General features: G+C 37.8%; 1 protein-coding gene across 10 annotated transcripts in view; it reads left to right on the plus strand.

The window, feature by feature from the left end:
* PDE4D (phosphodiesterase 4D) overlaps nt 1-25,090 on the plus strand; it is a 1,431,601-nt gene that overhangs the window by 1,379,088 nt on the left and 27,423 nt on the right. For 9 of the 10 annotated variants that reach the window (XM_040452554.1, XM_040452564.1, XM_040452576.1 and 6 more), the window contains one exon: nt 933-1,045. In XM_040452554.1, the coding sequence (XP_040308488.1) occupies nt 933-1,045 (113 nt within the window). Of the gene's footprint in view, nt 1-524; nt 847-932; nt 1,046-25,090 lie in introns of those variants that run through there. The other variant, XM_040452628.1, reaches the window with a different exon arrangement.

Here is a 25,090-nt window from a genome sequence, read left to right on the forward strand (position 1 = left end):
CCCGCCTGAGCCCCGCGGCGGGCGCGACCCCGGGCGGCAGGCGCTCCACGCCGGGTTTTGGGCCGCTCCTCCTCGCGCAGCCCCACAGCAGCCCCACAGCAGCCCCACAGACACACGCGCTCGCGTCCGCGCCTCCCGGACTCGGCTTCAAAGCGAGCGGCGCCGGGCTGCGCGGGGTGATGCCCCGGCGAGGCGGCGGGGCTGTCGGGACTGGGGCTTCGGGGAAGGCGGCGGCGGGGGGCGCGGGCGGGCCTTGGCAGTTGGCAGGCTCCTCGTCAGGGAGCTGAGGAGGGGCCAGGCGGCGGCGGCGAGGACCGCGAGGGGCGTGAGGGGGAGTGTTCCCGGAAAGCCGCGGCGATGGAGCGGCGCTGCGCCGGGCGCCGGGGGAGTTGAGAAAGAAAACAGGAAACGTGGTGGCCGCGCACCCCGCCGCGGCTGATTCATTCTCGTCGTGAGAAGGCTCGGCGGGCGGAGCGGGAGCGGGGACGCCGCTCGGGCCGGCCGGCGACGAGACCCGGCCGTGGACCGGGCGCTCCCGCCGCGGGGCTGGCCCAGAGGCGCGCGCGCCGCCCCCTTCGCCAGCCTCCCGGGGCCGGCACTCGGGCCCGCCGCACCGTCGAAGAGTCGCGCCGTGAGGTTTTTGTCCGTGCCTCCGTGTAAAAGTTGGCCTGCCGCGCTTCGTGCGCCCTCCCGGGACGCGGGACTGAGACGCCGAGCTGGAGCAACCGTGCTTCCCCGAGGCCGGCCGCCCCGCTAGCTGAGCCTCGGCCCCCAGCGCGGTGCCAGGCTCGGCACTATGAAGGAGCAGCCCTCATGTGCGGGCACCGGGCGTCCGAGCATGGCGGGGTACGGCAGGATGGCCCCCTTTGAACTCGTTGGCGGCCCCGTGAAGCGCTTGAGAACTGAGTCCCCCTTTCCCTATCTCTTCGCAGAGGAGGCCTACCAGAAACTGGCCAGCGAGACCCTGGAGGAGCTGGACTGGTGTCTGGACCAGCTAGAGACCCTGCAGACGAGGCACTCTGTCAGTGAGATGGCCTCCAACAAGGTAAGCCCTGGCTCGGCCTCTCACCGAGGCCCCTAGACTGGCGGTTCCCACGCCGGTGAATTCGCCAGCCCCTGTGGTCCTGAGAAAGACGTGCAGGGATTTTGTCACGCTGCATGGTGGCTGTTCTGCTCCCTTGAAGGGAGGTTCCTGATTCTGTGCCTTCCCTGTCTCTTACGTTCACTCCACACAAAGCAAACATTTTGCAGAAGCAACTTTGACATAGTTTGACTGCAGTACTCCCAGGACACAGTGAGTGGGGGGGGGGGGGGTTCTGGGATGGGAGGGCAGTGGGCTTGTAAGTGACACTTTGCCCTTGCAGCAGAAACCCAGGCGGGTCAGTTGGCAATGCATGCTTAAGGGTATTCTTGGGATTCCCGGTTGGAAATAGAGTTGCTGGAGGTCAGTGAAACCTCTAGGATGTCACTACCTACGGCACTCACACTCCGAGTTCCCTGAACTTAGAACTTCACCTCTCCTTTATCTAGATGTCATGGTACGTTGTGAGAACTGAGCCTTTATGTGTTCACTTAGCCTTCGGTGTCCACAGGAAATGTCAGGAAAGTTAGAAAGTTCGTTAGGATCATTACCTTTGCTTTCATGAATCTTGGACAGACACCCAGTTTTCTGAGGTCATATAGTTACAGTGATGTTTCAATGGGTCGTTTGTGTCATATGCCGAAGTGCTGGTCTTGATGGCCAATGGAGTTTGGGGGACTGAGAAGTCACCTTCAGCCTGAGACAGCCTTAAAGCAAGGTATAGTGTTATCAGTTTTACTCTATTTTTTGGAATTCCTGTGTTTTTTTGTCTTTAGTTATGTAAGGAAACAATTGGGATGTTGTATGTGTTTAATGACTATTTGGCTCAGGATAGGAAAGGAGGCACATTCACGTTGGGTGCAGATGACTGAGGGAGTCAACCAGGAAAAACTGGTAACTTTGTGTGGCAGTTAGAAACAGTTGTCCCTTAAAGACATTTAAACATCTTTGGCCACCTATTTACAAGGTCAGGAAGGTTATACCATTTTATGGTTTATCTTTGTGCAGGTATCTTTAAACGAGTGATGCTTTTCCATAGCTTATTGTAGTTTTTATCCCACCTTTTTTTTCCACAATCAGTGTTTTATAATACCATAGCATATCAGCCCCTTGATTGTCTTCTCTGTTGACAATGTTTATATAGATAGCGCTGTTTTCACAGTGAAAAGTTAGCTTCAAATAAAATAAAGAGACTCCTCACACACTGTCCATAGGCACTAACCTACCCCTAAGCATGCTGACCTAACCCACATGCACAGTGTTGGTCAAATCTGGGTTTTATGCTTGTTTGGGATTTTGGTTTTTGTTATTTGGGCCTCAGTTAGAAATTTGGTATGGCTTCTCATCAGAATAACCCATCATTGCTCTCTTACTCCCTGCTGTGGTATCAGGTGCCATTGTGCTCAGCTGGCTAACAAATTCTTAGTTCATTGATTAATTTTATGATATACGAATCTTTTTTTTTTTTTTTTAATAATTTGACTCATAATAGCAGTAGACTATGCCTAGTATCTTCAGCGTCCTACATGCTGAATGGGACCATTCTGCAGTGGGGTTGAGTTCTTAATTCTCTTGTCTGATTAATTGTACATAAAAAAAAGAAGAGCAGAATCTGAAGGCACCTCAAGGGATAGGCACACATTTACTTATGTTTTCAAGATGATTTGACAGTACTTTTTCAGAGAAATGATCCTGAGCAGCTATAATTACTTTCCCCAGAAATCCATACTCTTAATGATGAGACCTGTGTTTGAATTTAAAAATTAACTTGAAATCTAATAATGTGTTATAAGTGACAGCAGCTGACAAGTAACTAGTTTATCTATACTTCAAGATTTTAAAAAATACAGCTCTAGGTCATAGTAATTGATCAAAATGATTTCTTTCTTTATGGCACCAAATAAGACAGGAATATATATTTTTTAATCTTCGTTGTGAAGGCACCCAATTAAACTTTGAGTTAATTTATAGATTTAGTTTAAAAGGTGTGTTTATTTGGTTGAAGTGAAATGCAGGTTAAGTGAGAAAAGACGTTTCAAAAAGGTAGTGATTCTAGCTGTTTGTGTCTTGTGGTTGAAAGATTATTGACAGGACACTTATTTTTAACATTAAAAAAACTCAACTTGGCTGAAGCTGTTGGTTAACCTTTTAATTTCTTAGCTATCCATTTCCTTTCTTTAACCCATTCGTTTTTAAAAGAATGCTACACTTGTGAAACTTTTTTGTGGGTGAAAAAGGATTAACATAGAAGGAAAAAAGAGCTCTTGGTGAATGTTGTATAGTCACCCTTCTGCTTGATAACAAGGGCAGGAATAAGTCCCATCCACATGAGCTGTAAACTGAGTGGGAGCAGCTGATCTTAAGGTCCCCGTGATGCCCAACCTAAGTCTGAATTGGGAGATGTGACAGCTTGCATCACATATCTCTTGAGGATGAATGAATACATCTGCGCCATTGCTTTCTGGCTTTCAGTTGTGTTACTGTCCATTATTTTAACATGCACTTCTTTGAACCAGCCAGTATTTTCTGGTTATTGTCTTTCTGCCTTTGAAAAATCCTGACATTTTTAGGTTTTCTTCTCACTTGGATTTTTTTTATTTTAATAGTATAAAATAACAATAAAAATACTAGTAAGGTCATGAATTTTAAGTGATTATAGAAAGAGAATATTTATTGTAGAGATAGATTTGGGTATTATGAAGAAGGAAATTGATTTCTCCAACCCATTCAACCAATTGGGTTAACAGATTATTTCTGTGTTTTTAAAAATCTTAATTAAAGAAATCCAAGTTATTTGCAGTTTTAAAATGGTGCTTCAGAAGCAACTACCTGTGTTTCCTGATTGCTGTTGTAATGTGCATAATACTTACGGATGCTACTGAGTCAGGAAAATTATTGAACTCTTGGCCAAGGCCAACGTTGACTGTAATACATGTAGGATGTTTGTACCAAGTAGGGTAGGAAACTCCAGATGGCATTTAATTTGAGTGATTAAAACTACAGCATTTACCCTCATAAGCACATTAATCTCCTTGAGACTTGTTCATATTTCCTTTGGAACCTCATTGCTACAGTTGAGGGAGGTTTTGGTAAGGTCTCAAAGCTTTGTAAGCAGATAGACCTGGAATTTAAATCTTGGTTTTGTTCCTTGCTAGCTGACGTATGTTAGAAAAATGACTTCAATTTTTTAGCTTCAGTTTACTTTGTATAAGATCAGCACAATAATATCCATTTGAAAGGTTAATGTAAGAGTTTGACTATGTATATGTATATATATGTATGTATATGTGTGTGTGTGTGTGTGTATATATAACAGCCTAACTCATAAATAGTTTGTGATAGTAGGTACTATACCTGTTATTACTGGTATTAATATTTAAGATTTGGGTAAAACTTCCTTGATTGTTTTCTTGGCCAAAATATGTTTTGTTTTTTTTTTTACCATTCAGTTGTAATTTTTGCTTGACATTTTAAGTTTCATGGATTGTTATAATGCAGTCCTTAGATAACAGTCTTTAGTACACATGTCTATGTTATTTTAAAATGCTTAGATAATACACAGTTTTTGGTATAGTATTCATATAAACATTTTGAACTTCAAATTAGAAGTCTAGTCTCTTCTTAAGTTCCAGTTACAGAATCCAGACAGAAGTGCTAAATAGTTTTTCTCTTTTACTCTAAAACTAAAAACACAGCGCTTACTAATTCTTGGAGCATGTTAAACATAAATGGACTTGGTGGAAACATTTCCATTCTTTTGTACAGAATTTGCAAAGCTAAAATACCTTATTTTGTACAGAATTTGCAAAGCTAAAATACCTCATTAGACTGTTTTTAAGGCAGGATAGTTTCACAGTGTTTTTGGCTACCTTTCCCTCAAGGAAAGTAACTTGAGGATGTGAGGAGGTCAGGCCAGGAGTCTAAGCTTCAGGACTTTCAAAGATCATGCTATGGAACCCTGTCACTTCATCCTCCTGTGACCTAATAATACATATTTCAGAAGGCCTTCAGTGTCTCTGAGTGCAGTGATGTTTAAAAGAGAAAACAAAATCATTTTGATTTCCTCCTAAAATATACCACTATAAAAATATATTTTGTTTCTCCTCTCTAATTTGGGGGCAGTTTCGAGGCTTGGCATTGCTGGAAACGGCCGTGCTTCAAGCTGTGAGTCTCTTGAAGTTAGCATTCAAGCATCCTTCCAAGAGACTTCAGGTTTTTCTTTAGTTAATTCTAGATATGCATAAGCCAGCTTTGCAAATGCGGTCATGACCTCTTTACGGAATTTATTTTGTCTATTTACTTTTTAACCAACGTCTCTATCATGTTTCTGTTGCCTATAAATTAATTGCTTTTCTGGGGTGCTTGTTCTTAGTTCTTCTGCTGTCTGCTCCCCCTGGTGCTTTTGAATAGTCAGTGCACACATAAAGTATACTAGAGCGTTCTGTGACTGCTGATATTTTTTCTTCTGGGCAAGAGAGATGCTGGAATGAATACAGAATGTTCATAGGAGTGGTTAAATCCTAAAATATTTCAGCATTACATGGATATAACTCTCAGAACAGAAATAAATGTTTAACTTTTGCTAAGAAAGAAGCTGAAAAGGCATTTTAATTTTATGAAGAGCAAATACCAAATAACACATATTTTCTACATTAAAATATTAAAATTTACTGATAGTGTCATAAGAGGATTGTTGAGTTAAGATGGCTAACATAAAATCTTACATTTTAAAAGAAAGTATCTTCTATAACTATAGAAATTCAACTTTACTAATGTCTGGAGTTTGCTGTCTGCTTTTTCATCTACTTATTAAAAGTAGATGTGGCAAAGATTTAGGTAGTTTATATGCAGTGCCTTAAAGTTAATATGGAAGATTGAGAATGTTTATTTTTATGGTCACCATTAGGAAAAAAAATACTTTTTTGCTTTTTTTTAAAGTAACAGTAGAAAGCAGGAAATACTTTTAACAGAAATTTTCATTTTTTCATTGAATAGTAAAGCCCTTACTTAATTTTAATGTTTAACTTAATAAAACACTAAACATTAAAACAAGTCTTAATTTGTCTCTATGGTCATCAACTCCATTTTTGTGTCAGTATTTAGTGTCAGTAAGCTTCAATATACCTAACATTTAATTATAAAAAAACCTCCAATTTTTGTGATTCAGTAAATTAGTCATTACTAGAAAAATCACTTTCATTTATTACATTTTGATTTAATTATAGGATAGTGGTGACTTTGGCCTGAGAGCATAATGAACTATGTCCTTTTTTTTTTTTTTTTTAATTTCAAAGCAAGAATAAAACACTACTTTTTCAAAGCTGTGGTCAGATTAAACAAACTCTTTTCCCAAGTAATAAGGATGATAGACAATGCTATTGTTCAATTTAAGAAGATCCCTCTGAGAGTCACACAGATTGTAGCTATTACTTAAGATACACACATATGGCAGATGCGAAATGTTGATAATGTAATGATTTTCAGATTATCCCGAAAGTATGTAGAATCTAATTTTCTCTTTTATAGAAAGAGGCCAACCGTTTAAAACTGGAAATAGCTAGAGTTTATTTTGTGATGGCCTAGCTTTGCTGAGATAGTAGGGCCGTGCCTGGCTAATCGTGATCATTCAGTTGGCACTATTAGTCTCAGATGTTTATCAGAAATAGAATGGGCAACCCTTTATTTTAATATTCACAGTTGTTTTAAGAGACATTTTAAGAAGTTATTTTATTTACACTAACTGAGAACGGGGACAGGATTTCTTTCTTAAACAACAAATACTTCTGTGATATTTATTAGAAAACTAGTTACACTGGATTACCAACTGCAGTAGTAACAGGTTTATTATTCTTTACACTTAAAGAATGCTTTATTTTTAATGAAGTATTTTTCATTGTTATCATTGGTTAGTGTTCTGGACTTTTTGTTATTGTTTTGCCATACTTTGTATATGATGAATGTGAGTGATACTTCCTCCCTTGCTTGCCAATGTACACCAGTGATTCTTTATAGAGTGGAAAGAATATAGATTTTTTTTTTCGTTAGGCAAGCTTGGTTTCACATTTCAGCTCTGCTGCTTCCGACCTAATATTTGGGGCAACAGGTGTCACTCCCTGAATCTCCACTTCCTCATTATACAGGGAGATAATAAAGGGGAAAATAAAATTGAAAGGTTGTTGACAGCATTCGATATAATGTATGCAAAGCTCACTTTGGTGCATATCACGTACTGCATGCTCAACAAATTACATGTAATTTATTCTATGCCTAGCATATACTAAACAAGAGAGATAAAGAAAACCCTGTGTAATATATTCTTTGCAATGTAACAACATAATATTTCTTACAAGAAAAACCTGACCTTTTTATTCTGTCGTAAGTCTAAGTTAGTGTTGCTCAAAATTTGTGGTTTCTGTGTATATCAAATACGCTATATGTTGAAAGTTTTTATTTGAAGTATTTTTAAAATGTAAATACCCATCTGAGTGCTTCATTCTTAATCAAGGATATTTATGAAACCATGGGTTTGGTGTCCCAGCTATATTTTTTCCAATATACACTTTTTAACACACATTAAAATTAATTTGTGACAAAGTGAGAAAATGTTCACCCATGTACCACTTTAAAGCATTTTGCTTACCACTCACAGATGAGTATACTTTTGGATATCCTAAGCAACAACAAGAACAATTTTAGGAGTCATCTTTAGTGAGAAAGATATGTTTTAAACAACCCATGGTTTGCCTTCTCTGCCATTAACGGGACCTCCCCACTGAAGGAGAAAATGCCAAACTTCATTAGCAGAAATCTCCCATTCATTAGAGATTCGTTCCTCAGGCAGAATGGTCTGGATTTGCAGCACCCTTCTGTAGCTAGACTACCTGAGCTGGATTCACTCTCTGCCTTTTACTAGGTGCAAATTGGACAGCTTACCTTCTGTGCTTTGGTTTCCTCATCTGTTAAATAGTTGGTATGACGATTTAATGAATTAAAAGACAGTAATTGTCTAGACAGAGTCAGAAACATTGTAGATGCCCAATAGTGTTAAGTCTTTTGTTTCCATCCAGAAATTAATAGTGTCTTTCTTTTCTTATTTTGTGAGGTGAGGGCTAGAGAAGGTGTTTGTTTGCTGTCTTGATACCTATACTTGTCATGAACTTTTAAAAGGCAACAGTGGCCTAATGATGTTGATGTAAATCAAAGAATACTGTTGGAATGTTTCATTGGCTCTTCTCTCTCTCAGTGACTTTTCAAGTAGTTTAACTCTGTTTTCTTTGTGTAATTTTACAGTACAACTCCTCAAACTGACACGAAGTTTTATCATAATATCTAAAACTCCCTGGGTTTTAGAAATCTGAATAAAGTGTGGACTTATGTTAATATTTCTAGGAAAAAGATAAAACAGTAGAGATTAGTCTATATGAGTACTTCCCTGTTAATCCTGTGAATGAGACTGAAAATAACCGACATACAGACTCTTATTAATATTTAATGTTAAGAAAATCCTGTTAAGGACATGGCTTCCCATTGCACCTCTCAACATCTTAACCATCTGGTATGTACACAAATACTTGCTTGCTCTGTCAGCTGAGAAGGCCTAAAGAAATGGCACCCCAGTAGCAACAAACACACCCAGCACCTTCATCTTGGTTTCCATTCTCCCAACAAACCAGGACTCCTTGGAAAATATTTGACTCTGGAACTGGGGCAGGAAATGAGACAGGAGCATGTTGTCATGCCAGAAAGTAAGGAGGTGCTCAAACAAAACCCCACGTTGATGGGAGCATATCAGAGGGACACCAGAGCAAACTAAAAGAGCTTCTGATTGCCAAATTCTGAAACAATTTGATCAAGAAAATAAACTATTATTGGATTGTAACCCAAAATAAAAAATACCCTTGCGTTAATACTGATAGATAGATAGATAGATAGATAGATAAATAAATAAATAAATAAATAAGAAAAGAAAAATCTGTGCAGAAGAATTCCACATAATTTACGTAGATATTCTGCTGTTAAGGAAGGAGAGCAAAACTCTCCCCTCCTGCAGGGTGGACTGTACATATTGACTCCCTTCCAAAAAGCACAGTATGGAAAAAGAATGACTCTATAATGGAGAGACCTGACACACACACGCACACACAGCTACCTCAGTCAGGTCATCAAAGTCAATATCAACAGTGATAAGTCAGGTTGTAGTATATACCCTTGATATGCTCTGATGAAAATAATTCTTTACATTTGTGGTCTTTCTACAAAAAACATATAACCCAACTCTCATCATGAGAAAAACATAAGATAATTCCTAACTAAGGGACATTCTACAAAACATCGGACTAGTTCTCCTCAAAACTGTCAAGGTTAACAAAAACAAGGAAAATCGGAGAAACCGTCACAACTAAGAGCCTACGTTACTAAATATAACGTGAGATCTTGGATAGGATCCTAGACTAGAAAGAGAACATTACGTGAAAACTAAGAACATCTGATTAAAGTGTGGACTTCAGTTAATAATAATGTATCCGTGCTGGGAGCTCCTGGGTGGCTCAGTCGGTTAAGTGTCTGACTCTTGGTTTCAGCTCAGGTCATGATCTCACGTTTCTTGAGTTCAAGCCCCATATCAGGCTCTACCACTGATAGTGTGGATCCTGCTTGGGATTCTCTCTCTCTCCCTCTCTCTGCACCTACCCCACTGGTGCTCTCTCAAAATAAATAAATAAACTTATAATAATAATAATAAATATAATAGTAATAATAATATAATGTATCAGTGTTGATTCAGCACCTGTGATAAATATGTCATAGTAATGTAGTGTTAATAGTGGGGGGAAATTGGATGAAGGGCATATGGGAACTCTCTGTACTTCACAGTTTTTCTATAAATCTAAAACTTTGCTAAAATAAAAAATTTATTAAACAAATCTTAACTGTCTTCTAAGGCCTATTTGGAATGTTGCCTCCTCCTTGAAGTTTTTTCTGTGCTTTCTTCTCCTATATCTCCCACCCTAGCCTCCCCTGATTAGGTGGTCATGTCTTTCTTAACTCCCTTAACTCTAAATACTGTAATATTTTTCTTAGTTTTACTGACATTATGTTGTACACTAGGTTGTTAGTCTTACTCATTTTTCCAGCACCCATAGCATTAGACAGAAAGCCTTGTTAAGTAGGTGCTCAATAAATATTGGGTGAATCATATTAATGGTATTTTGGTCCTTGCAATGCAGCTTTAAGTGTTTCTCCTCTCAGTGCTATAGAATCATTACTGATCAGTCCTCAGGGACTAAAGTTAATTTCAATTTTCTAAGCCCTAAAACCCTCAAAGTTATTCTTTTATGGGTGTTAGCTTTAATTTTACTGTTTATCAGACCCTTTGCAAGGAAGTTACTGAAATTTGGTCAAAGACCTGAAGAAAATTTTCAGCTTAATGTCATTTGAGTCCAAATGTAAATTAATAAGTGAAATGATAATCTGTTCCTGTCTACCACAGTTTTGTGGTAGTTTTGGTAGTATTTAGCATGATCAGCATTTTAAAGCATTATTGTTAACTGTTATCCATTGTCCATCTCAGACTGAAACCTTATGTTTTAGAACTAAAAAAGTTAAAAGTGATCATTTGTCTCACTCATCTAGTGTACGTTGGAAAATGAGGCCCAAAACTTATCCAGTTACACCGGGGTAGCTAAGGAATCTCCTGACTTCTTTTGTAGTTCACTTTTTAGAGGGTCTCAGCCTCATTTAGGATCAGAGCCTTTATCTTAACTCATAAATAGTGGGAAGGAGATTATACTTTTTTTTTAATTTGAATGTGTTAATAGAATACAAGCTATATTTCTTTTTTTTTTTTTAACTTTAATTATTTTGAGAGAAAGAGTGAGCACAGGAGGGGCAGGAAAAGAGGGAGAGAGAGTGAATCCTAAGCAGGTTCCTCACTTACAGCATGGAACCTGATGTGGGCCTTGACCTCACAGACCGTGAGATAAGACCTGAGCTGAAATCAAGAGCCGAATGCTTAACTGCTTGAGCCACCCAGGTGCCTCCAAGCTATATTTCTGATAAGCATGTTGGTTTAATAACTGTTTAAATACACAAACAGTGAGTTTTCTACCAGCCACTACGAGTATTGATGAGACATGGCTTCAAGCCCAAAACTAGTGCATATCAATGTATTATTTTGTATTTGGTCACATAAATTAGTACCAGATGCGTGATGTTGGTTAATGTAAATGCCATTTCTCATCTTGAATTGATAGACTTAGAGTCTATGGACTATGGTTGATGCCTTGCAAGACAGTCCTTTCTTTGGTAAGAATCCTGATCATTTCCACTTAAGCGTCTCACTTCTGCTTATACACTTGGGTCTCAGAAATTTTAGCATAGTTTATGTTCACATTAGTCTCCTCTCATTTAAATTAAAAGTTTACAATGCACAGACAAAACCATGCGGGCCATATTGGTGGCTGTTAAATTATTCTCTTTCCTCCATACATATTTTAGCAACAATATTCTTATATAATTTTGTTCCAACTAAAAATGACATTTCTGAGCACTTTCTCTGCTAGCCTGGGAAGAAAGGATGTGTTTGTTGGCTTTTGCCTGTTAGGGAGTGTTCTGTGCAGTTTTACCCAGGGCGTGCTTGGGTTTCCATCAGCATCTCTGGTCTGCTGTGCTGTAATCGCTATAGTGGCAGCAGCCTCTGGCTTTTATTACTGGCAAGCAGTGCGCTGTGCAGACATAGGCACCATAATAGGAAACACCTCAGCCTGTCATAAACAGGTCTAGAGAGTAGAAGGCACAGGCCTGACAGGGCGTGTCCATAGCAACTGAGCAAAGATGAGCAAGGCTGCCACTGTGGAGTTAAGTGCAGGCTGATATCTGTCTTCTTCATTTCAGAAAAGAACTGGCTGATTTTAAGGCTTTTCCATTGTTGGCATAGCATGTTTTTGTTGCTTTTTGTGTTAGACCTAAATATGAATAAAGACATATTAAATGTCTTTAATAATAATTAAATAATACTCTCCAAAATATTTTGAGAGACTATATCCAAGTGTTTTCCTTTTGTTGTTCTCCCTTAATTTCACTTGGTCATCCAAGTTCCATCCAAGGTCATTTGACTACATGTCAAAAAAAAATATGTCTCATTTTTAAAGATATGAAACTGAGGCTCAATTAGACTTGTATAAGATCCATATAAGACTTGTTAATAGATATAAAGACACTTATTTTTCTGAATGTAGCATCTGGGGAAAGATGGGGAGATAGAAGAACAGGTGTTTGTTCTCAGGCTGCATTTTCAAAATATATCCAAATATAATTTTTAAATAAGTACTAGATTTCAAATAGCAAGGATAGTTTCAACAAAGTATAATTCCTAGAGGGGAATCCTATTCTGTGTCCCTTGTTCTTTGCGTCATGAGAAGTTGGGTAGACAGGTCCTAGTTTCTGGCTCCTAGAAAGAGTATGATAGTGAGACAGCATGTTAGGTTGGGAGTCAACCTAGCAAGCAGGTAGTTAACAGGGCACAGGTATAAACTGGAGGGTAATGGGGTCAGAGGGTTGAAAAGACAAACTGGCAAAAGCAGACCTGAGATCCTGAGCTGGAAGGGATTTGGAGAGGGTACGGGTATAATTGGATGGAATGAAGCTTGACTGATACCGGAGAGCGTGGCAGAAGAAGATATAGGATAAACTCAGGGAAGGCGTAAGCAGGGGTCAGGATTTTTAAAATGGCCTATTACCATGGTAATGTGGAGGTCTGTTTTCTTGGTGGGGGCAAAGTGGCGAGGGAAGAAAGACTTGAGGATAGAATGAGGAATGAAGACTGCAGGAAAGAAAGATAGAAAGATGACTTTTTCGGACAGATGGGGAAGGGGAGGTGTGGTCTAAGAAGGAGAAATCTCTGATTGGGCTCACCTAGGATGGGACTTTCCTTGGCTAGAGGCAGACTGATGGGTTCATCATGTTCCTGCCCACTTTCTACTGCAGGGTTCCTGTGGTGAAATCTGATTGGAATGAATTTTTGGGACAGCCTTGAAGAAAAAAAGAAATCCAAATGGATCATGGCGAGGGTGTGAATGGTTAAGAGGAGGACAGTCAGCTGTGGGGATAGTGACTAGGGCAACTGACTGGAGAGGGAAGATTTACAGATGAAGGGTAGTACATGAGGCTAGAGTCTTTTTTCACGTTGGTAGCTGGCATCCTCTACTTCACCTGTTGCCTCCTTGAGTCATAGCCCAGTAGCAGCATGGGTGGATTGTCACATCCAAATGCTGGGCCATCCCCTAAGGAACAGGGTGCCTGGGGGTGAGGACACGGGGCAACAAGGTACAAGCTGGAACAAGGTGAAGAGAGACTGCATCAAAATAAGTATAGATTGGTTCACTCTAATATAGTATAAGTTATTAGATGCAACAAGAGTAAAGTGGAACAGAATAGCAGGTGATAGATTTGAACTTTTATCTTCATTCTCCTGTAAATCTTCTAAATTCCAATGAGCTTAGCAATTCCTCTTCGGTATCACTCCACACTAGAGTTGTGACCTTGGGTAATTAAATTGCTTCATCTTCTCTGAACCTTTTTTCTCTGCAAATCAGGACTAACAAAATGTATCTCAGAGGCTTGTTGTACAAATTAGATGAAAACCTGACTAAAGTGCATTGAGTGGTACACACACATAATAGGCATATAAAGTGGCCTATCTTTAGTAGGGATGGGGATTGGGACTATTTTTAAACTTAAAAGGTGAACTTTATATGCTGCCATATAGGTGACCCAATGCAACTAGAGCTTGAATCATCAGGCCTGGGCAAAAGAGCTCACAGAGTGTGCCTTTGAAATCCTGATACCCAGTCATGGTGATTTATGGGCCCTCACTAGCTTGCATATGTGATGGCCCACTGAGTTTGTTTACTTTAGTTTTAGCTTGGTTACCTAGCACTCTATGATAGCATATTTTTATTTACACTCTTACTTGACTCCTTAATTATGATTACCTTGAAAGAATATGTGTGAAGGCAGCCATGAAAGAAACATTTATTAGTGTTGTGAGGGTCTCAGGTAGATCTCCATTCCACTCTGTCTAAATATTGGTACATTGCTTATGCTTCACTTCTCCCTCACCTTGGATGTCCTTCAAGACACCTCCAAATGATTTTTTGATTCTGTGAAATATTGAGAGTATGATTACTTACAAGAGTGTCAAGTATCAATGATATTAGGTAACTAGGTAACTCTTCTTGGAGAAGGTAGAAACAGGAACCAAAATAAACTCTTTAATCATTGCACAGATTTAAAATGACAATCTCACTGAGAAACAGAGGAGTGGATGAAATCACCTTGAACCTAATTTCAGCCCATGATAAAGTCTTAGTCATAAGTCTGATACTAGCCATAGCAGAGGGAGAGCAAATTCCCCAGTAGTGTAGTTGTTCTAAGAATTAAAAATGAGTCAGTGAATAGGTGATTGATCCCTTTACTTTTTCTACTTACTGTCAGCCATTTTGCAGACAAATCAAACTTTGGTATGCTTAATAAAAGTTGTGGGTTTTTTTTCTTTTTTAATTCCATACATCCTTAGAGGTAAAAAATTTGTGAGATCTCCATCATTTTACAGATGAGGTATCAAGGCACAGGAAAGTTGAAGTGACTCAGAACAAAATAGTACTGTGTTGTTTTGGTCAAGGTTTTATCTTGTGGCAAATAAAAATTTTTGTTGCTAGACATAAGACCCTGATTTCGCTCCTTATTGACATAATCACTTTTAAGTGAAATTTTTAGTTTATTATTTATGTTTTTTCCTTGACCAGTTTCTAGACCAGATACCATTTTCATGTGAGAAATAAATCATTAGGAAGTTTTTCTGTTGTTTTTTGTTTTGGCTTCAGATAATCACAATCTGCTATTTAGGCTTTCACTAAGAGATTTTTGTTTTTGGCTAGTTGCTGTAGAATGTATATGTGCTCTAGAGGTTTTTAGAGACAAATGAGATTTTTGTATGTATGTTTGTATTCAAATAGGTAGATAAAATAGGTATATAAAAAGATAGATGATAGATAAAAAGATAGAAAATAGATTGATAGGCATATGGATATACAAACTAAAAATATAACTAGTCATGTAAGTAAACGTGTTGTGTGTTAATGAATAATAGCATAGTTCATGGTGTTCTGGTCCTGTAGGGAAGTTTATAGTGTGTTAAACACTGAGGACCAAATTAATTGGGAAACATCCCAGAAAAAAAAGAGTTACTTAGGCTAGATCTTTAACGTGGAAGATTGATATAGATTGCTAACAAAGGAAGAGATGGCATTCCAGAGGCTAGATGAGGCTGGGTAGGATGGGGCACTACTGTGGATTTCGCTCTACTGTGTTTGTGGGAGTGGGCAAGTAGTGGGTGTTTTGGAAGAGTGAGCCTGCCTGAAACAGAAAGTCTGGTGCTGGAAACAGAGGCAGGTATGAGAAATATAGACTTGGGACCACAGTGAAGAGTGCCTTCAGTGCCAAACTAAGCCATTTGCACATTATCCTCTAAGTCCTGAAGAACCCGCGTATTTTAAGGAAAATATTAGAAGGAAAATAACAAAATGATTTTATAAAGATAAGTCTGGTGGGGGCATAGATCATACTGAGGGGCAATAGTGAAAGCAAGAAGGGTCTATTAGAGAATTAGGCAAGTAAGTGATGATAGACCAAAACAGGAAGGGATGAAAGGTAGGAGAAGGATTGTGTGGGAAGGAAGACAAGTTATCTCAGATTTGGGGTAGCAGGACTGCAGTGAATAAGAAGAAAGTATAAAATTCTACACATAAACATAGAAAGGATGATACCTAGAAAATTAGAAGCCAGTTTGAGGATGGGGTGAAAGATAGCAGTTAAGTTTTTTGACATGAAGTTGAGGTGAGACCATGTATCAAAAGAAAAACCTTCAGTTGTCAGGACTAGATTGCCAGTAGTGGGACAGGACCTTACCTGGCAGTTGCCTGTGCAGAGTTGGTGGTTAAGACCTTAAGGGTCCTCTTTAAAATGGGAATAATACTAGTCATCATAGAGTTGTTACTAGAAATAAATGAAATGATTCCAGGAAAGTCTTCAGCACTTCCACAACTGGCATTGTGGAAGCTATATAAAAGCCATTTTCTTGTCATGTTTTCTCATTATGCCACGTGGAAGTTCATACGTCCTAATTAATTCATATCCTTGATTTTCTGCCTATTAGGAAAGAGTAAGAGCCCAAGCTACAATTGCTCATGTTAAGCTGTTTATCACTGTTTAGAAGACCTAGGTTTTTTTATATGAAAGGTTAAGGATATTTACTACTCTTCTGCTTATTGCAATTTCTGTAATAAAATCCCTGAACCATATTTTGTTTTCTCTTGCTGTGTCCATAGTCAAATCAATTTTAGGGTTTTTTTTTTATAAGGTCTTTAGACCTTTTGAAAAATGTTATTAGCTTAATGCAAGCTAATGATCATTACCTCAGTATTAGCTCGGTGGTTTAAAACTAGTTTCACTCAAAGTGAAAAACTTACACCACAGTGGAGGAAATCCAGGAGAAGTGGATTATTATATATGAAGACTTGCAGGACTCCTGTCTGTGTAGATTGGACTAAATGTCTTCAGTGGAGCTTTCCAGCTTGGATGTATTTCACAGAATCAGAGTTATGGTATGTTTGATGATCCCATTCCATCTAACATAATGCAATTGACTCATCTCATAGGGCATTAGATTTCACATATAGGTCAAGTACAGCAGAGTTTTTTTGTTTGAGGGGGTTCCTCAACAGTAAAATAAACTTCATGTGTTTAAACTTTCTTGCACTTGATTCATACAACTCTTCTTTTGCCTCTTTGTCCAGTCTCCTCCATGTTAGCAAATGGCACAAACATCCATCCAAGTCATATACTGATCAAACCAGAAGTCTAGGTGTTGATTCTTCTCTTCTCTTCACTTGTAGCACTCCATTCAAGTCTGGACAACTCTTCCTCACTGCATCCACTCTCCATCTGTCTGCTCTGTCCTTCCATAAACCATTCTCCACAGAGACAGCTTTGTAAAATGTAAATCACATCATGTAACTCAGCACCTTTCAGTGGTGTCCTGTATTCTCTGCAAGACTTACAAGGACCCACATGATCTTGCCTTGATATACTTGTAATCTCGTTCTTTATACCTGTCTTCCCTCATTCTGACTTTCCTTGCTGAGAATGCTCTGCCCTAGATCTTCTGGTTAGTTCTTTTTAATCCTTTGGATCTCGTGTCAGATACCACCTTCTCAGTGCAGCTTTTCCTGACTATTTAATTTACTAGTCCACTATCATGGTATCACATTACCCCCTTGTCTTCCATTCAGTATGTTTCTCATTCATTTCTTGTCTTTTTGCCCTAACAGTTCAAGATTTACATGCTTAGGAAATTCTTCTGTGTTTATTACTGTATCCCCCATTCTGGCACATAGTAGCTGTTTAATAAATACTTGTTGAGTAAATAAGTGAATGACCATTCTAAAGCAGTTTGTTTTCTGATATTTAAAGCCTGTTGCTTTCCACCAGAATTACCTATTTTCTTTTCTATTTTCTGTTTTTATTTTCCCGAAACCCTGGTATTTTTGTTTGTTTGATTTTACTTGTTAGTAAATGTGAAGAGAACCAAGAGTTAGGTAGTAGAATAAGTTTGAGAAATACTAGTTTAAACAAAGTAAAACAGGGTTATATATTATGGTCCTTGGCAAAGCCTTTAATATGTTAATGTACACCATCTCCAAGAAGGTTAGCACTATGTCAAAAGTTTAACTCTCAATGTCTTCTTTGAGAATTATCACATCGGACTGCTGTTCTTTGTAACACATTCTAAAAATTGCTGCCTTAGACAAAAATCTATCATAAAAGATAGGGAAAGAGATGCTATATTGACTACAAGGAGGCAGATTTATGCTAACTATAAGGAGAACAGGCTATAAAACAAGGACTCAGAAAAAAAAAAAAAACTATGAAAAAGTAATGGAAGGATTCAAAAAGAACCCACAGCAGTTGGGACTATTGGGTTTTCTGCAAACAGCTCTTCCTGCTTTACTGGATTTTTCTGTCTCCAGCAGCTCACACAGTGCTTAGCCTAGAGTGAACATACAGTAAATAATCTGTATTGACTGATTATCTGTATTGACTATTGACTATTGAAAATTGACTGTTTATTGATTGAATAAAGGTGGCCCAGGATCACCATTAAATCATTAAATTAAGATCAGTTTGGTTTGCTTAAGAAAGCATGAAAATATCTAATGTATTTAGGAAATGTTTTGTTCCAAAGAATTAAAATCTCAAATACTAGTATTTATGAGGATATTTCAATAGTTATTATATTGCCTGAATACTGTGTATAACTAGTAATTTACCATATTTTGCATTATTCAAAGTTAAAATAGACTGTAGACAAATATATGCCTTTTTTTCTGGGATATACTGGTGGAGCTCTTAAAGTAAAAATGTTATTTTATCATATGTAACTATGCTTGAGATTTTGGTTTTTCATTTTCTTTAGGCAAAGTTAAGCAAATTTGGGATTGAAATAATTGAGTAACATTACCTAACATTTTTAGAGTCAGATTTTGAGGTATAATTTACATAAGGTAAGATGTCCACTTTTTAGATCTAGTTGAGGATATTTTGACAAATGTATGCAATTGGATAACTACCACCTTAATGTATATGTAGAATATTTCATCACCCAAAAAGAGTTCTCATGCTCCTTTTGTACTCATTCCCCTCCCTCTACTACTGTCCCTGGCTAGCAGTGAATGTCGTATGAATAAAAGCATATCGTTACAAAGAGCCTTTTGTTAATGGCTTCCTTCACTTTGCATAACGCTTTTGAGATTCATCCAATAATAACACTATGCATGTATTAGTAATTTATTTCTTTTTATTGCTTTCTAGTTTTTTTTATTTTATGGATATACCACAATTTGTGTAGTCATTCACCAGTTGATTGACAACTGAGCTATTTGCAGGTTTCAGCTGTTATTAATAGAATTGCTATAAACATTTACATCCAGGGTTTTGTATGGACATATGTTTTCATTTCTCTTGGGTAAATAATTAGGAGTGGGACTGCTGGAACATGTAATGAATATAATTGTTAACTTTATAAAAAAGTGCCAAACTATTTCCAAAGTCTCTGTCCCATTTTGCAATCCTACCAGTGTTCTATGAGGGTTCCATTTGGTCTTCATCCAAGCCAGCATTTTGTATTGCTCGTCTTTTTCATTTTAGCTATTCTAGTAAGTTTGTAGTAGCATTAGATTTTGATTTTATTTTTTGTTTCCTTAATGACTAGTGGTGTTGCACATCTTTTTATGTGCTTACTGATGTTTTTAAATTGTAAGGATTTTTATAAATTCAAGATATAAATCTCTATCAGATACATATTTTATACATACATTCTTCTCAGTCTGTGGCTTGTTCTGTTTTCTTATCACTGTCTTTGAAAGAGAAGTTTTGATAAAGTCTGGTTTATCATTTTTGTCTTTTATATGCTCTTTTGTGTTCCAAGAAATCTTTGCCTAATCTTTGCCTAATCACACATATTTTCTGCTGTTTTTACTTCTAGCAGTTTTACGGTTTTGGGTTTTACATTTATTTCTAGGATCCATTTTGAGTAGCTATGTACTAATATGGTGCAAAATAAAGGTGGAAGTTCACTTTTTTGTGAATGGATGTCCATTTGTTTAAATTCTCTTTGTTGAAAGGAATATGGAGCCTAAGTTTTATGACTTATAATTACTTTAAAATCCACAATACGTGTGGATAAAATAAAAGATTAAATATGTATTTCTAGAAATCTGCCTATTTGCTTTTTTTATTATTGCCTTAGGAGACAAGTATTCTCTGTTTAAATTATTTTTCCAAAGCATACCACGAAGTACAGAGGCAATATTAGTAAGTATTTTATGGTGATTATGATGGCCATCATAAGCATGGAAAATTGGTGTTGACTTAGGAGAGTTTAAGTAAATTGAGGGCCCTAATTTTCCCTTTAAGTAGAAACTCTATATTCATACAAGATTATTTTTGTGGAGGTTTCATTTATGTGAGGTCTCTGCACCCATTCATTGCCTTAATTATTCTTCATTGAAACAAAAGTCCTTTGTAGATGTGATAATGATGGTGGTAGTGGTAGTGGTTTCCGCTAGATTTACTCAGTAGTTGTGAACATAGAAAAATTTGTATCTGGCATATATGATTCACGATGAATCAAGAATTATAAAATACTATGACAGGGAGACCATGTAGAAGCAGAATTTAAATACAGCTGTCATCAGATCAGTTTGATGTTATTTCAGCCTCAGAGTACCTCTCAACAAAACTAGAGTTTCTCTTTTATTTTTTAAATTATTATTATTATTATTTTTTTTTATTATGATTTTTTTTTTACTTTAGAGAGAGTGGGAATGGGTGCGAGGGGCAGAGGGAGAGAGAGAAAGAATCTTAATAAGGCTCTACACTCAGAATGGAGCCCAACTCAGGGCTCCATCCCAAAACCCTGGGATTATGACCTGAGCCGAAATCAAGGGTCAAATGCTCAACCAACTGAGTCATACAGGCACCCCTACAAAAATACAGTTTCTTGTATTGGAATTCCCTTTTTCAGTAAATGTTAGAGGTTTTTCTTATTATAAATAAAACTTGGGTGAAAATTCTCAAATTAGGTTAATTGGAAAATGATCCTTAGCCTTTTCAGATAATGATTCCATTTTTAAAATCAACCTGTAGTTCCTCTTAGTCTCAAGCTTCTTTAATATATGTAATATATGTTTTTGTTTTCTGATATGTGATGACTGTTAGGAAGAGAGCTGTTCCTTAAATCGTGTTTGGATCCATTATCACTAGAGGGCAGTAAACACAAACCGATTTTCTGGATTTACTCGAGTTAAGGTGGTTTTTGTAATTAGCATTCATCAGAGAAAGTGTAGTTTTTATTATGTTAGAATAGATTTAAAATTCTGTTATTTAAAATATAGGTTATAGATGAGTTCTAGATTATTGCCTGCCCCTTAAACTTTTTATAGTGAAAGAAAGGAACGCTGAGTGATTTTAGAGACACCGGTGTGCAGTAGTTATTGTATTTAATATTTGAAGTTTCCTCTTGCCTCAGAATTCTTCAGGGGGCATTTAACAACAGGATTTGCATATGTTAAGCTGAACAGTAATGGATATGTGGCAGCCCACTTCACACAGATTTGTTTTTTGATTAATAACAATTCCCAGAACTTTGATCTTAAGTAGAAATATGTAAAATCAATATAGATTGATTATAGAATAAAATATTTTCCGAAGGTGTTAGTCCTCTTAAAAACAATGCTATTTCCAGAAAAATCCCTTAGGTTGTAGAAATGTAAAAGTCACCGGTACACTTATTTTAAATAATGTTTCTTGAATATTTCAAGCAAAATAATACAGTGTACAGCTTAGAATCTATTATGTTAGTAAACATATTGTTTGTAGACTCTAGTCTAACTACAGATTAATCCCTAAATTGTTTTTGGCAATTTAGAATGTTCTGCAGCCAGAAAGCCTGGGTTTAAATCCCAGCTCTGCTACTTGGCTTTGCGACCTGGGATAAGACACTTGACTACTGAGCCTCAGTTCCTTCGTAGTTTGGTTTGTTTTTCTGTTCCCCTAGTCAAAAATGTATCTTACCTCTCTTAACATCTGTTTGTAAAGTTGTAATTCCAGCAATTGTTAGTGTATCAAAGACTTGATTCCATCAGCAGAAACTTAAGTAAATAATCCAGAAAGGTTGATTGCTTGAGGTATCATTTGAGGACTGAGAAAATGAAGAATAAAAGAGGAGTGGTATCCAGAGATTTTCAGGAATATTATTAGGAAAAGACAGAAAAAGAATATATTTTTAATTTCAGTACAGGCACACACACATTTGTATATACAGTCATTTTGGTGTTTGAGCATAGCATACAACCAGTGAAGAAATATGGATTCTAGCTGTGTGCAACAACATCTGTGTTTCGTTCATGGAGCACTCCCACATGTAAGTGTTCACTGTCCCACTGTCCCTTACATGTGAGACATGTAAGCCACTTTCTCACTGCCAGGTGAGGCTGCCTGTCTCTGGTCACAAGCTTCCTGACTTCGCTGCTTAGTATGATCCACCCTGTCTGGAGATCCGACCACAGTGATAGTAACAATGGTTCTTTAATTCAGGATATTGCAAAATGAGTGCAAAAAATAAGGATAAGCTGGGATGCCTGACTAGCTCAGTCACAAGAGCATGCAGCTGTTGATCTCAGGGTCATGAATTTGAGCCCCATGTTGAGTGTAGATAATACTAAAACTATGTAAATAAATAAACTTTTAAGGATAAGTGATTCCACCCCTAAATTCATACCATTTATCACAGAGTCTGTAAACACATAATTCTATGGCAATCTATTCATACACTATGAATAGCAAAGACCTGGCCTGATATGTCAGCCTTGTCATATCCTGGGCAGGTTATTGACTGTTTTAGAGTACCTGTCTTTCCACTGCAAAGGGATACTAGCTATCTAACCAGGATGTTTCAAAGGTTAGTGTTAAGATATATAAAGTTCTTAGTGCATAGTATGTGCTTAACAAATGCTGTACCAGGTTACACTTTCCCCACTAAAATTGTCAGAAGCTAGGTCTGATTCTAAGAATTATATCTCTCTGACCCCATCCAAATTTCTCCTCTGGTTTGTCTAGACTTTTTCTGCCAGCTACTACTACTGTGGCAAACAGAAGGAGCATCTAGTCGGTCTCTCATAAGGGGAAAAATGAAATGAATTTTAATGTAGCTCAGAGCTTTAGAAAAAAATGTTTCTTATTCCTTACAAATATGTAAATCTTCTTTAATACTTTTACCTGATGTTACTGTAACATTACTACTATTATTATCATTATTATTATCGCCTTTACTGCACTGGATTAGGGGTTTACAGTTGAATCTTTTGTGCTTGTGATTCACTAATTATTTTGGAAAGTATAAAGAAAGAATAAGGTATCTTCCTTGCCCCAAAGACCCTCTACCCTGGTTGAGGAGGCAAAGTTGAAGGCAGTTTAAGTAACTGGAACAGTCATTCTTAACACTGGAGAACATTTAGGAAATTTCGGAGTGCACTGATTGTGGTGTCCTGCTGGCATTTCATGGGCAGAAGCCAGGGATGCTAGGTGTCCTGGAATATCTGGGATAGTCCTTTACCAAGGAGGAATTGTTTTGTGTCCCAACAAACCACTCACATAGGCAAAATATTCACTTACGATATTCTGAGTCTGGAACACAGCTACTTTTTACTTTTAACACAAAATGGTTTTTTTACATGATTTTAATCCACACTAATTTTTTCAGTAATGCTACCACAGTGTATACTGAAAGAGAATTGTACTTTGTTACATATGAAACCTTTCAAGAGTCATTCACCATTTTGGAAAAAGATTGTTTTTCTAATACAGTACTCCTGTATTCGTTTCCATGTTGCTGTCACATTCATGGTAATTCTCCATATATTGGAGGAAGCAGAGCAAACACTTAACAGAGCACTTACTGTTCTGAGTGCTTTACATGTATGCCCACTTAATCCTTACAGCAACCTGTAAGGTAGCTTCTATTATTCTTTTCACTTTCCAAGCAAGTAAACCAAAGATGAAGTAAACCGAGAAAGTTGAAATAACTTCTCGGGGTCACACAGTTAAGTGATAGTAAGATCTAAAGTTTTGACTTGTTTTTTAATATACCTGCGTACAAGCATTTGTATTTTGCAGTGTTTAATATAATTTTATTTTTCCTGTATGTTACTGACAAGCCATGACACTGGATTCTTTTAAAGTGTCTATATAGGAATTATTTAGTATATGTAGGTGTATTTAGAAAAGTGTGTATGTTGGAAGAGTATTTAGGAATTTTTTATCAGGATAAAAATACTTGTTAAAAATAGAAAGAAGTAACTTAGTTTTAAGTTAGTCAAAGAATAAAATAGATTGATGGATGGATAGAAAGCATAATTTGGACTTAAATAATATTTGTGTGGCATGCCTTGCTCTTTGGAAGCACGCCAAGCATGCTCTCTCCCATCTTAGAGCTTTTGATCTTGGTGTTCCCCTCATTTTACTCCTCTCTCTCCATTGCCCCATATATCCTTATGACTTTCTCCCTCCCTCTCTTTCTTCAGATCTCTGAGTATATGTTGTCTCATCAAAGAGACCATCCCTGGGCACCTGGGTAGATCAGTCGGTTGAGTGTCTGACTTCAGCTTGGGTCATGATCTTGCAGTCCATGAGTTCGAGCCCCACATCAGGCTCACTGCTGTCAGTGCAGAGCCTGCTTCAGATCCTCTGCCCCTCCCCCACTTGCACACATGCATCCTCTTTCTCTTTCTCAAAAATAAACATTAAAAAAATGGCTATCCCTGATCATTTTATAATATAGGAACTGACATTGCTAACACGCCACAGCCTCTTACCCTTTTTTTTTTCTCCATTGTACTTATCACCACATGACCTAGTATATATATCTGACTTAGTTGTTCAATGCAAGCTCCAGGTAAAAAACCTTTGCTTTGTTCACTGCTGTGTCCTGTTATCCATGACAGTGCATGGCATACAGTAGGAGCTTAATAAAGTGTTTATGAAATACAGGAGTGAGTGCAGAATAGACTCTGGAGAAGGGCTGAGATATTTGGCCTTGAGATATACTTTGAATGATTTATATCTGACTTTTTCTGTAAAAAGTTTAATGGAGGTAGAGGAAGAGAAAGGGTATTCTAGGCAATGAATTCAGTGAAGGTAAAAATAGATATGGGACTTTCTGCTAAATCATAGAGCTGAGTGGAATACTAGCCTTTCAGGACCAGAGCATGGGTATAAAGAGCAATTGGATTTGGGCTTGGAGTTGGGGATTAGGGTCACAGGTTGTCAATCTAGAACTCACATGGATGTGATGAGGCAGGTGATGCCGAGTGATTAGGTGGTAGCTTTGGAGCAGCA

Source organism: Herpailurus yagouaroundi, unplaced genomic scaffold, assembly GCF_014898765.1.
Source record: "Herpailurus yagouaroundi ecotype Mexico unplaced genomic scaffold, PumYag 29, whole genome shotgun sequence".
Classification (NCBI taxonomy): domain Eukaryota; kingdom Metazoa; phylum Chordata; class Mammalia; order Carnivora; family Felidae; genus Herpailurus; species Herpailurus yagouaroundi.